Here is a 13750-nt window from a genome sequence, read left to right on the forward strand (position 1 = left end):
CCCTTCAAACGGAGCTCACGAGCGGACACCTGAACGCAGGTGTGGATTAAGCCTCATTCACACGTCCGTGCTCAAATGCGTGAGCAGGTGGTCAGTGATGCATCCGTGAAGCTGTCTGTGAAGGATCCGTGTTGGGTTAGTGTGTCCGTTTTCTGCTGTCCGTGTTACATCCGTGTTTCACTGACACGGAACAGCTAAAAAATAATTTTCAAAGTATCTCTTCTTAATGATCTGTGCAACACTTGCATCCGTGGTATTCACGGACCCATAGACTATAATGAACCCGGACAAAATAAAGCATGCATCTGTGCTAAAAACACTGACCCATGGACCATGCTAAGGTTACTTCTGTTGCCGGAAATACTTGCCAGATCCGGAAATCCGTATGCAAACGGATATCATTTGTTTCCGGATCCGGGTGCGGATCCGTCTAACAAATGCATTGCAATACTGGATCTGTCTCTCTGGTGTCATCCAGAAAATCGGATCCGGTATTTATCTTTTTCGCAGATTTAAAGGTCTGCGCATGTGCAGACTGGGAAACCGGTTCTCTTTTTCCAGAACACTTGGTATCGGATCTGGCATTAATACATTTCAATTGAAATGAATGCCGGATACGGCATTCCGGCAAATGTTCCGGAATTTTGGCCGGAGAAAATACCACAGCATGCTGCGGTATTTTCTCCGGCCAAATACTGTAAAAGGGACTGAACTGAAGCCATCCTGATGCGTACTGAACGGATTGCTTCACATTCAGAATGCATTGGGACAAAACTGAAGCGGTTTTTTTTCCGGTGTTGAGCCCCTAGGACGGAACTCAATACTGGAAAACTTTAACGCTGGTGTAAAAGTACCCTTAAACACTGTTGTCTGAATACACAAATTAAAATGAATGGGGACGTGTGCTGTCCGTGGAGAACTTGTACAGCACACATCCGTGAAACACTGACGTGTGAATGAGGCTCTACTCAGCAAGCCAGTTTCAGGTGATGTAGAGCACAGCTCCCTTACAGGCCCTGTGGAGTCAGCAGAGCTGGGACTAGACACAGAGCAGAGAAACTGAGCGGCGAACCGGAATACCCCTTGTGGCTGCACGACATAAGATCACAGCATTGCACTGCTGCTAATATCGTTGTTGGGACTGTGACTAGGCAGCAGGATGAAATCCAAACCTGCCGAATCTCCGTGCGACCGCAGTCATTAGCTGCGATTGACAGTGCAACATGATCAGCCAAGAGTCGACATGTAGCCCTAGCCTTATAAATGTATTTAAAAGGGAACTTGTCACCAGTTTTATGGTGTTCTAACTAAGGGCAACATACAGTCAGGTCCATAAATATTGGGACATCGACACAATTGTAAAATTTTTGGCTCTATACACCACCACAATGGATTTGAAATGAAACAAACAAGATGTGCTTTAACTGCAGACTGTCAGCTTTAATTTGAGAGTATTTACATCCAAATCAGGTGAACGGTGCAGGAATTACAACAGTTTGCATATGTGCCTCCTACTTGTTAAGGAACCAAAAGTAATGGGACAGAATAATAATCATAAATCAAACTTTCACTTTTTAATATTTGGTTGCAAATCTTTTGCTGTCAATTACAGCCTGAAGTCTGGAACGCATAGACATCCCCAGACGCTGGGTTTCATCCCTGGTGATGCTCTGCCAGGCCTCTACTGCAACTGTCTTCAGTTCCTGCTTGTTCTTGGGGCATTTTCCCTTCAGCAAGTGAAATTCGTGCTCAATCGGATTCAGGTCAGGTGATTGACTTGGCCATTGCATAACATTCCACTTCTTTCCCATAAAAAACTCTTTGGTTGCTTTTGCAGTATGCTTTGGGTCATTGTCCATCTGCACTGTAAAGCGCCGTCCAATGAGTTCTGAAGCATTTGGCTGAATATGAGCAGATAATATTGCCCGAAACACTTCAGAATCCAACCTGCTGCTTTTGTCAGCAGTCACATCATCAATAAATACAAGAAAACCAGTTCCATTGGTAGCTATACATGCCCACGCCATGACACTACCACCACCATGCTTCACTGATGAGGTGGTATGCTTAGGATCATGAGCAGTTCCTTTCCTTCTCCATACTCTTCTCTTCCCATCACTCTGGTACAAGTTGATCTTGGTCTCATCTGTCCATAGGATGTTGTTCCAGAACTGTGAAGGCTTTTTTAGATGTCGTTTGGCAAACTCTAATCTGGCCTTCCTGTTTTTGAGGCTCACCAATGGTTTACATCTTGTGGTGAACCCTCTGTATTCACTCTGGTGAAGTCTTCTCTTGATTGTTGACTTTGACACACATACACCTTCCTCCTGGAGAGTGTTCTTGATCTGGCCAACTGTTGTGAAGGGTGTTTTCTTCACCTGGGAAAGAATTTTTCGGTCATCCACCACAGTTGTTTTCCGTGGTCTTCCGGGTCTTTTGATGTTTCTGAGCTCACCGGTGCGTTCCTTCTTTTTAAGAATGTTCCAAACAGTTGTTTTGGCCACGCCTAATGTTCTTGCTATCTCTCTGATGGGTTTGTTTTGTTTTTTCAGCCTAATGATGGCTTGCTTCACTGATAGTGACAGCTCTTTGGATCTCATCTTGAGAGTTGACAGCAACAGATTCCATCTTCTCGTTTCATTTCAAATCCATTGTGGTGGTGTATAGAGCCAAAAATGTTACAATTGTGTTGATGTCCCAATATTTATGGACCTGACTGTAAATAAGTGACTGATTCTCTTAGCAAAATGCTGGGTCACTTTCTTTAATTGACCCAGTCAATCTGCCAACATCTTGTATTGAAAAGCTCCAGCTGATAATGATGAGTCCTGAATATTCATGAGCTCCTGACTATCCCCGCCTACCTGCTGCTGATTGACAGTTATTTTCCATATGAATCAGCAGCAGGTGGGCAGGGGAGTGGCTATAGCTGTTAATTAAATAAACGCTGGACTCACTGACATCACGCTGGACTCAAATCAGCTCATTAGCATGCGGCATCTTTGTGTGTATATTATGAGGTAACCATCTGTCACACCAGTAAGTGAATACATCTAAGGTACTTTTTAGTAGTTAATGATTGTATATAATTAGTTAGATTATAATCAAATCTCCACATGACAGATTCCCTTTAAAGAGCCTCTGTCAGCATGATGAACCCTATTAATCCATATTGCCTGCTAGAGTTGATCTTGCTGAGTAAAGTGATATATATATTTTTTTCCTCTAGGGTTAATAGTTGCAGAGAAATATAACTTTTTATGATTATGTTGATGCTCTATTTCAAGCACTTAGGCTTCTTTCACACGGGCGTCGCGTGTTGTGAGGGCCGGATAGGATGCGGGTGCGTCGCGGGAAAATGCGTGATTTTTCTGCGCAAGTGCAAAGTGTTTTAATGCGTTTTGCACGCGCGTGAGAAAGATCGGCATGTTTGGTACCCGAACCCAGAGTTCTTCACAGAAGTTCGGGTTTGGGTTAGGTGTTCTGTAGATTTTATTATTTTCCCTTATAACATGGTTATAAGGGAAAATAATAGCATTCTTAATACAGAATGCTAAGTAAAATGCCCATTGAGGGGTTAAAAATAATAAACAAATTTAACTCACCCCATTCACTTGGTCGCGTAGCGGATCTCCTCTTCTTTCTTCAGGACATGGGTAAAGGACCTTTGACGTCACTGCGCTCATCACATGGTCCATCACCATGGTGATGGACCATGTGATGGATCATGTGATGAGCGCATTGACGTCATCAAAGGTCCTTTACCCAGATACTGAAGAAAGAAGAGGAGATCCGCTACGCGACCAAGTGGATGGGGCGAGTTAAATTTGTTTATAATTTTTTTTAACCCCTCCACCCCTAATTTACTATGCATTCTGTATTAAGAATGCTATTATTTTCACTTATAACCATGTTATAAGGTAAATTAATAGAGATCCGGTCCCCGATCGTCTCCTTAGCAACCATGCGTGAAAATCGCACCGCATGCGCACTTGCTTGTGGATGCTTGCGATTTTCACTTCTATGGGGCCTGCGTTGCGTGAAAAACGCACAATATAGAGCATGCTGTGATTTTCACGCAACGCAAAAGTGATGCGTAAAAATCACCGCTCATGTGTACAGCCCCATAGAAATGAATGGGTCCGGATTCAGTGCGGGTGCAATGCGTTCACCTCACGCATCGCACCTGCGCGGAAAACTCGCCCGTGTGAAAGAGGCCTAAGTGGTTGGCTGTTGCACTTGGATGACCGCAAGTGCTACGCCCCTCTGTTCTGTTTACTCACCGCTCCCCAGGGCTCTCTGGCCAGCACCAAGACCCGACACTTGCACAGTGGATCAGATATTGCTTCCCCAGCTTAGGAAGTAGCAGAAGATCCATTGTGCAAGCGTCGAGTTGGCTGAGGGACTCTGCTCTTGTGCAGTGGATCTGATGAGCCCCAAAAGCCTTGCTGCAAAATGTGGCTGCACCCTTATGGAATAGATCAAAATGACTTCTGAAAATGCTACCATGCCACCATGAGTGTCATGGTAGCAATGCTGTGCCACAGTAGGTTCAACTAGGCGACGTCTGCATGTGGTGCAGATTGTTCTCCAGGGTGATCCCACACCCTTATGTTTGTTCATATGTTTGAAGGTAATGAGCTGGCGGGAGTCAGGCCAAAGTGTTCAGTGTTTCTTCTTTTTATTTCCCTAAAATATAGCTGTAAAAAACTTCTAGAGCTCTGAAATAAAATCTGGACGTTTCTAATAAATTTTAGCAAATATGAAATACCAGATAGTAAGGTTAGGTTCCTCCTAAGTCTGCAGCATTCTGGGTCAGAATGATGCAGCGATTTTACATTAAAGTCTGTAGGGTTATATCAAACACTTTATTGCATTTTTTGCCTTTTTGGAGCTTTTTTTTTTTTTTTTGCAGAACCCTGCATGCTCTATGCTTTTTTTTTTTTTTTCTTACAATTTTCCCAAAAGCTCCCTGTATAGCACCAGAAAATGCAGATGTTTCAAATGAAACGTAATAAAAAAAAAATAAAAAAAACCACTGAAATTACTTGTATGCATTAAAAAAAGAAACACAATAAAATGCAATAAAAACAGTTTTATGCATTTAAAGGTGTTATGCCAAGTTTTTAAATGATCCCTTATCCACAGGATTGAGGATAACTAGCGGTTTGTTGGGGGTCCAACTGCTGGGACCCCCCCAATCATACCGTTCTCACTACAGCTGTAGTTCTTTTGGAGGCCTGCAGGTGGCAGGGCTCCATAAGCACATAGGGAATCTGCAATACATTGCAATAATAATTCATTGCAAGACAGATGTGATCCAACATCGCATGTTCAGGTCTCCTAAGGTGGGGGAGGGACTAGAAAAAAAATATTCAAATCGCTTCCTTTTCCCTATAATAAATTGCATTTTTCCCCTTCCGATTCCACCCTGTGTGGAATTCTTTTCCAGCTTCCCACAACTTCACCTGGAAAAAACAAGCCCTTGTACAACTGTGAATGGAAAAATAAAAAAGTTATGGCTCTGGGAAGGCAGGGAGTGAAAAAGGAAAATCCAAAAGTGGAAAGTCGCCTATGGCTGAAGGGGTTAAAAGGAAATAGATATCTGTCTGCTTCATTTTGTAATCTAGGGGTCTGTACACACTTCCAGTTGGGATTAGTTGACGGCGAGAAGAAGGCAGCAATATTCTTGGTGTTAAAATTATGGAAACCTCAAGAGTACCCTGGCAGAGCCCACCATAAGTCTGTGGGGTTGATCGGACGCCACTGGGACCTGCCATACTATGGATCCAACGCGGCATCAGAGTTTCTGTTATGTGAACAGTGCCTTAGTACAATGAGCATCAAAATGGACATGAGTATAGTGGAAAGAGATAAGTGACAAATTCGCCACTGCTACATCTGAAACTAGAGCTGCAGACTGAATGCTGATCAAGTTTATGTCTGATAACTGCCGAAGCTGAAAATCTTTCATGCGCTTTGCTAATTGATGTTGATTCTAATGTTCTTCTTTTCCTCTTCTAGGGTTCAGAACGTGTGATTCAATGTGGACGTTTTCCTTTTTGAAAGGAAGGCCCAAAGATTGCTATGAGGATTTGACAGATTCAGATTAGCCGCCCCGTTCGGGTATCGGGAGACGATACCATGTATCAAGGTACATATTTCTTTGCGGTTGTAGAATAAATAAATTAACAGAGAATGTGAAGGACGCATAATCTTCATACAGATGTAGCCGTTCTAAACTTGTGTGATATGACGGCACAAAAGCCATTGAAAAAGTCAATGGTGTCTCTATATAAAGGCATCTGTCAGCACATTTGTACCTGTGCAACCGCTGCGCCCTCTGCACTTTGATTGACAGGGCCAGACAGTGTGGCAGTGGCAGATAGAGCCATGCCTCTAGGTGTAATAGCAACGCCCCTGTTGCTCCAAGAGGCCTAAAGGTGCATGGACTGATAAGACTGCTTATCAGGGGTGAGCATTTGTAGAAATGCTTGTTCCCGAGAATTGGACTGTGTAAGAGGTGTGTGCACACAGTCACCCGATGAATGAGCAAACCAGGGGCGTAGCTATAGGGGGTCAAGAGGTAGCAATCACTACAGGGCCCAGGAGCCTGAGGGGGCCTAAAGTCCCTTGTGCCGCATAATAAGACACTGGTCATGCTGGTCAAGTTACACCTCTGGCTGGATGCCTCTGTCCCTGGCCACAAAGCACAGAGGGAAGGGGAAACTGTTGCACCAGGGCCCATGAGCCTTTAACTACGCCCCTGGAGCAAACGCATGTTCACTGTGTGGTCCTATAGTTCATCTGGCACCAAAAACCATGGTTTCTGTTTAGCAGATTGTGCTGCTGCCCAGGAACAATGATTTTCTATGGAGACAAGCAGTTGCTGTATTAATTCCAGAAAGTGGAGGTGATTACTATATGTAAATGCAGCCCTCATCTCCGCGGACGATCAGGCAATTATCAGAACATTTGACTTGTTCCTGATAATTGCCTGATATATGGTCTGTGGAAAAGGACCTTAAAGAGGTTGTGCAGGCAGCATATATTGATGACCTATCCTCAGGCTTGGCAGTGGTCTGACACCCAGCACCTTCACCAATCCGCTGTTTGAAGAGAAGCCGATGCTCCGTTTGAGCGTTACTTCCTCTTCATGGCGCACAGTGTAATGAAGAAGAAGTAGCACTCCCATGGGGCGTCGCCTCCTCTTCAAACACCGGATTGGTGAAGGTGCTGGGTGTTGAATGCCCACCGATCAGATATTGATGACCTATCCTATCATAAATATATGCTGCCCGCATAACCCCTGTACAGCCTCATACCGTGTACACCATGGCTGTATAGAGTCTCTGCAGTGCAGTGCTATGAAGCCACTGCTTGTGCAGCTGTATGTAGTTTCACATGTAATCAGATATTTGCTGGCTTCAGTATGTGATGACATCTGCATTTAGACATTTATAAAAAAAAGTTGTTAGAGTAAGGGCTCATGCACACAAACATATATATTTTTTTTTCTCTGCCGTTCCGTTCTTTTTTGTATACCAAATACGGAACAATTGACTTCAATGGGGCCACAAAAAAAACTGAAATGACTACATGTGCATTCTGTGTCCGCATGGCCGTTACGAAAAAAATAAATAAAATAGAAGTTGTGCTATTGTCTGGCTTAAGGACAATGATCGGACTGTTCTATCAGGGGCCAGCTGCGGACTGCAAAACAGGCGTATACATGAGCCTTAACTGTGATCGACAAGGTGCTGTGATGTGTGCTGTCTGCAGCGGAGGAAGTACTGTGTCTTTACTGAGAGTCATAATCCTATTGTTTTCATTCCCTTTATTTCCTTTTGTTCTTCCAGATGCCTGCTTGGATAGGGCTGTGTCCTGTTCTTTTGTCTGCTGGTTTTGTTGGTTTATGTAACTTTCGTTAAGTCTACTTTCACACTGGCGTTTTGGCTTTCCGTTTGTGAGATCCGTTCAGGGCTCTCACAAGCGGTCCAAAACGGATCAGTTTTGCCCTAATGCATTCTGAATGGAAAAAGATCGGCTCCGAATGAATCAGTTTGCCTCCGTTCAGTCTCCATTCTGCTTTGGTGTCCGTCTCATGAAACTGAGCCAAACGGATCCGTCCTGACACACAATGTAAGTCAATGGGGACGGATCCTTTTTCTATGACACAATCTGGCGCAATAGAAAACGGATCCATCCTCCATTGACTTTCAATGGTGTTCAGGACGGATCCGCCTTGGCTATGTTACAGATAATACAAACGGATCCGTTCTGAACGGATGCATGCAGTTGTATTATCTGAACGGATTCGTCCAAAACGCGAGTGTGATCACATTGTGTGACATGCCTGTTTCCTATTTGCATGGCCCTTGCTATCGGCAATGAATGCTATTTGCCATCTCCTCAGGCAATCCCATGTTTTGCATATTTTTCATAATTATACGTGATAATTTCACATGAATTCATGCAACAATTTCTGTCTGCCTGGAAAGCGGCCTGATCCCGTTATAGTCTATGGCAGGGATGCTTAACCTGCGTCCCTCCAGCTGTTTTCAAAACTACATCTCCCAGCAAGCCCTAATAGCTGTAGGTTGTCCAGGCATGCTGTGAGTTGTCGTTTTGAAAAAGCTGAAGGGGCGCAGGTTGGGCATGCCTGGTCTATGGGGTCTGGCAGCAAACAGCAGTATCTGGTAATGCCAGATCCGGTGAACAGGTTACTGGTGATGTGAATGTGTTTGGGCCCTCAAAGAAGCGGAAGACTGACCACACACAACCAATTACATGGCTTTTATTTTCTCAACCTGTTTTTTAAAAAAAAATATACCTGTGTGTGTGTGTGTGTGTGTGTGTGTGTGTATATATATATATATATATATATATATATATATATATATATATATATATATATATATTATTCGTATGGATGAAAAGGGAGATGCCAATGAATTTATATTGGACCTTCTGTAAATAATTATATGGCAAAATATTGGAATATATATTGTTATAAACGCCATTCGTAAAGGCCGGCAGTGCCCCAGTCCAAACATTTCCAGGTGAGCGACCCCAGCTATTTTTATTTTAAAATAATTATATGGGAAACGGTTACTTTAGGAGCCACTGCTTTTCAAATGCTGTCAGCAGCTACCCGTTTTCAGTGTAAAAGGAGGATAAATTCGCCTAATCTGTGCACTGTTGTGTACCGTTAATTGGACTTTGTACTCTTTCCAGAAAACTAATTTGCTCCGGTGTATTTTGGCATCACAACTATTGGGCAATAGGCTTGAGTTGGACACTTTGTGTGCTCTCAGAGCAGCAGCCTTGCCCAGAAAAGTCTTCTAAGGCAGGTTGGACTATAACCTGATAATGAACAACAGCTCTTGACACCTAAACAAATTGTGTACGAATTTAGCATCACAGTGTTTTCTCCTGCTCGAGTTTTATTTCAGGAACATCTATCATGTAAAACAGCAACTTATTTCAGGGCAGTCCGGGAAGTAAAATCGTCCTGCTCATCATATGCAAGTGAGGGCACATAAGCCCACTCAGCTGATCAGTGGCAGTCCGACAGCCAGATCTGATATTGATAACTAAGGGTACTTTCACACTAGCGTTTTTCTTTTCCAGCACTGAGTTCCGTCAAAAGGGCTCAATGCCGGAAAAGAACTGATCAGGTATATCCCCATTCATTCTGAATGGAGAGTAATCCGTTCAGCATGCAGTATGTCTTCAGTTCAGTCATTTTGACTGATCAGGCAAAAGCTAAAACTGCAGCATGCTACGTTTTTATCTCTGGCCAAAAAAACAGACTTGCCTGAATGCCGGATCCGAATGTATTAGTGCCGGATCCGGCATTCAAAATACTGGAATGCCGGTGAAAAAAATAAATGCCGTACCCATTTTGCCGGATGACACGGTAAGACGGATCCGGCATTTCAATGCATTTTTCTGACTGATCAGGCATTTTTAAGACTGATCAGGATCCTGATCAGTCTTACTAAGGGTACTTTCACACTTGTGTTTTTCTTTTCCGGCATAGAGTTCCGTCACAGGGGCTCAATACCGGAAAAGAACTGATCAGGTATGTCCCCATGCATTCTGAATGGAGAGTAATCCGTTCAGTTTGCATCAGGATGTCTTCAGTTCAGTCGTTTTGACTGATCAGGCAAAAGAGAAAACCGCAGCATGCTACGGTTTTATCCCTGGCGAAAAAAACTGAAGCCCAGCACGCCTCCTAAGAAATAAATTTCCTCCCACATACTTGCCGCCCCCTCCACTACGTCATTTAATTTATTCACTGCACCTTCGTGGCTTCCTCCTCTCTTGTCCTCTGAAATCCTGCGCAGGCGCAGTATCGCCGAGTGCCTGCGCCGGTAGGATACTACTGCTCCAGAGGGCAACAGCCTCAATAGCATCACTGGGCATGCGCCAAGCCCATTGACGTAATCAGAGCGCTGTTGCCCTCTGGAGCAGGAGTATCGCACAGGTGCAGGCACTCAGCGATACTGCGCCTGCACGGGATTTCGCCACGAAGGTGCAGTGAATAAATTAAATGACGTGGTGGGGAGGGGGCGGCGCCGTTCGGCAAGTATGTGGGAGGACATTTATTTCTTAGGAGGCGTGCTGGGCTTGGAAGAGAGGCGGGCTGGGCACTGCAGGGGGGCGTTACTGGGCACCAGAGCAGAGTAATAATACCCCTCTGGGCACCTTGAGACTTCATTTGCATCTCAGAAAAATCGCTTTTTAATAAGAATGAAAAGTTGAATAAAAGAAAGAGGACACATGCTGGAATGAAGGTACTTTATTGCACATTGCTATGTTAACGGTTTTATATGGTCAAAATAGGTGACAGATTCCCTTTAAAAGGGGTTGCTATTTATGCAGGGAAACCATTACTAGTATCTAGAACTGTCTTTCATGCATAAATAGCAAATTTAGACAATTTTTTATTTAGCTGAGGTCACTGTTGCTCTGAGGGGGTCGGTACCACTCAGGACACTGTTGCTCTGAGGGGGTCGGTACCACTGAGGACACTGTTGCTCTGAGGGGGTCGGTACCACTGAGGACACTGTTGCTCTGAGGGGGTCGGTACCACTGAGGACACTGTTGCTCTGAGGGGGTCGGTACCACTGAGGTCACTGTTGCTCTGAGGGGTTGGTACCACTGAGGTCACTTGCTCTGAGGGGTCGGCACTAGTGTTGAGCGAACTCGTGTTTTAAGTTCGGCGTCTAAAGTTCGAGTTCAGGTTATCGAAGTATCCCGTTATGGATTCTAAATTCCGTTATGGTCCATGGTAGCGGAATCCATAACGGGATACTTCGATAACCCGAACCCGAACTTTAGACGCCGAACTTAAAACACAAGTTCGCTCAACACTAGTCGGCACCACTGAGGTCACTGTTGCTCTGAGGGGTTCGGCACCACTGAGGTCACTGTTGCGCTGAGGGGATCGGCACCACTGAGGACACTGTTGCTCTGAGGGGTCGGCACCACTGAGGTCACTGTTGCTCTGAGGGGTTCGGCACCACTGAGGTCACTGTTGCGCTGAGGGGATCGGCACCACTGAGGACACTGTTGCTCTGAGGGGTCGGCACCACTGAGGTCACTGTTGCGCTGAGGGGTTGGCACCACTGAGGTCACTGTTGCTCTGAGGAGTCGGCACCACTGAGGACACGGTTGCTCTGAGGGGGTCGGTACCACTGAGGTCACTGTTGCGCTGAGGGGTCGGCACCACTGAGGACACGGTTGCTCTGAGGGGTCGGCACCACTGAGGACACGGTTGCTCTGAGGGGGGTCGGTACCACTGAGGTCCCTGTTGCTCTGAGGGGGTCGGTACCACTGAGGTCCCTGTTGCTCTGAGGGGGTCGGCACCACTGAGGTCACTGTTGCTCTGAGGGGGTCGGCACCACTGAGGTCACTGTTGCTCTGAGGGGTCGGCACCACTGAGGTCACTGTTGCTCTGAGGGGTCGGCACCACTGAGGTCACAGTTGCTCTGAGGGGTTCGGTACCACTGAGGTCACAGTTGCTCTGAGGGGGTCGGTACCACTGATATCACTGTTGCTCTGAGGGGGTCGGTACCACTGATGTCACTGTTGCTCTGAGGGGGTCGGTACCACTGAGGTCACTGTTGCAGTAATTTTATGAGGTTTAAAGGGTTTGTCCTAAGATCGATATTTATCACCTGTCGTTAAAGAGGACCCCTCACCTCTCCCGATTTGTCTGTTTTGGTAACTACTTGCACCCCCCATGTAATAACAATCCTGGAGCATCTATTCTTATGACCTTATGTTGCACAATTCCTCTGTTATTCCTGTTATTAGTTATGAATGACTTTCTGGCAGTTTGCAGTGAAGGTCCAGATGGGGGTGTCCCTGCACAGCCTGCTATTATTCAATCAGTGCTGTCAACTGGTAACACCTAGCTGGACCTTTATTGCAGACTACTAGCAATTTGTTCATAAGTTCTAGTAGGAATAATAGAGGAATGGTACAATATAGTCACAAGAATTGACTCCCCAGAATTGTTATTGCATGGGAAATAGGATCGACGATTATCGGTTTTACTGATATTTTCGGCCGATATTCAGGATTTTGAACGTTATCGGTATCGACATCTATTTTGCAGATATACCGATAACGTATGGAGAACAAGGATCGCTGCTGCTCTCCGTGTTCCCTCAGCAGCACAGGGGAGAAGGAAGCAGTGTCTCCTCCCCCTGTGCTGCTGCTGCCGCCAATGAGAGGAGGGAGGACAAGAGGAGGGGCGGGGCTATGGTCACTGCGCCACCAATGAAGATACCTCTCTCATTCATTCATATACAGGAGGCGGGAGCTGGCTGCAGAATCTCATAGCCGGCTCCCGACCTCTATGAGCGGTAGCTGCGATCTGCAGTAGTTAACCCCTCAGGTGATCTCATGCCACAAAATTTGCCAGCACCGCTGTGGTTATTGGATTATACAGTCTTACAGCGAAGACTTCATGCACTTGGCAAAAGGACTGTATGTCCTGGAGGCTGTAAATGGCCACATGCAGTCCTTGTAGCACCAAGTGCCGCCATGCGGCGCCACATTACAGAAGAAATCCTTATAGCACACAATATGTCTAGTTCAGCGTCTGATGGAACATGCTGCAATGAATCCTTGATGGATTCATAAGAAAGCTGACAAGTGACATAGGTAGAGGTCTACAAGTGACAGGTTTCAGTTATGGAGGTCTCCAGTTGGCGTGTCCAGCGCTGGGACCCTCGCTGACGTCTATAAGCAGGAGTCTGAAGCTCTCAGACACTTTTCCTCACTGCTGAGCGTGGTAGAGAAGACGGTCCCCTAGACCTTCTATTGAGGCCGTCTTCCGTACCGCACTCAGCAGGGAGGAGAGACAGCGCTTGGCCGAGCGCTTCAGACTCACTCCGATCCGGGACCCCCACTATATTTCACAGCAAGGCCACTTACCCCGCCAGTGAGGATCGCGCGCCTCCTTCCTTACTTCAGAGCGGTGTGCCATAAGCTGCGGCTTACTGTAAGGAGCCTTGTTATTGGTTGTTTCAGGCAGCAGCAGCATCGCTGCGCTGCCTGTGCCGTTCACAGCGCTGACTGTGTTGATGAATGGCAGGGAACAGTCGAAGGCGTATCGGTACGCCTTAGACTTTTTCCATGGAGTAAAATGGCCTATATGACGTCTGACGCTTGTACAGGCGTTATTGCGACCTCTGTGTATAAGTATGCATCAGTTCCGTTTTGGAGCTGC

General features: G+C 45.7%; 1 protein-coding gene across 2 annotated transcripts in view; it reads left to right on the forward strand.

Moving 5' to 3' along the window:
* ST3GAL6 (ST3 beta-galactoside alpha-2,3-sialyltransferase 6) overlaps positions 1 to 13750 on the forward strand; it is a 217954-nt gene that overhangs the window by 40490 nt on the left and 163714 nt on the right. For both annotated transcript variants that reach the window (XM_040423284.1, XM_040423279.1), the window contains exon 2: positions 6025 to 6154. In XM_040423284.1, the coding sequence (XP_040279218.1) occupies positions 6145 to 6154 (10 nt within the window). In that variant the 5' untranslated portion in view covers positions 6025 to 6144. The remainder of the gene's footprint in view (positions 1 to 6024; positions 6155 to 13750) is intronic.

This window comes from Bufo bufo, chromosome 3 (assembly GCF_905171765.1).
Source record: "Bufo bufo chromosome 3, aBufBuf1.1, whole genome shotgun sequence".
In the NCBI taxonomy this organism is placed as follows: Eukaryota; Metazoa; Chordata; class Amphibia; order Anura; family Bufonidae; genus Bufo; species Bufo bufo.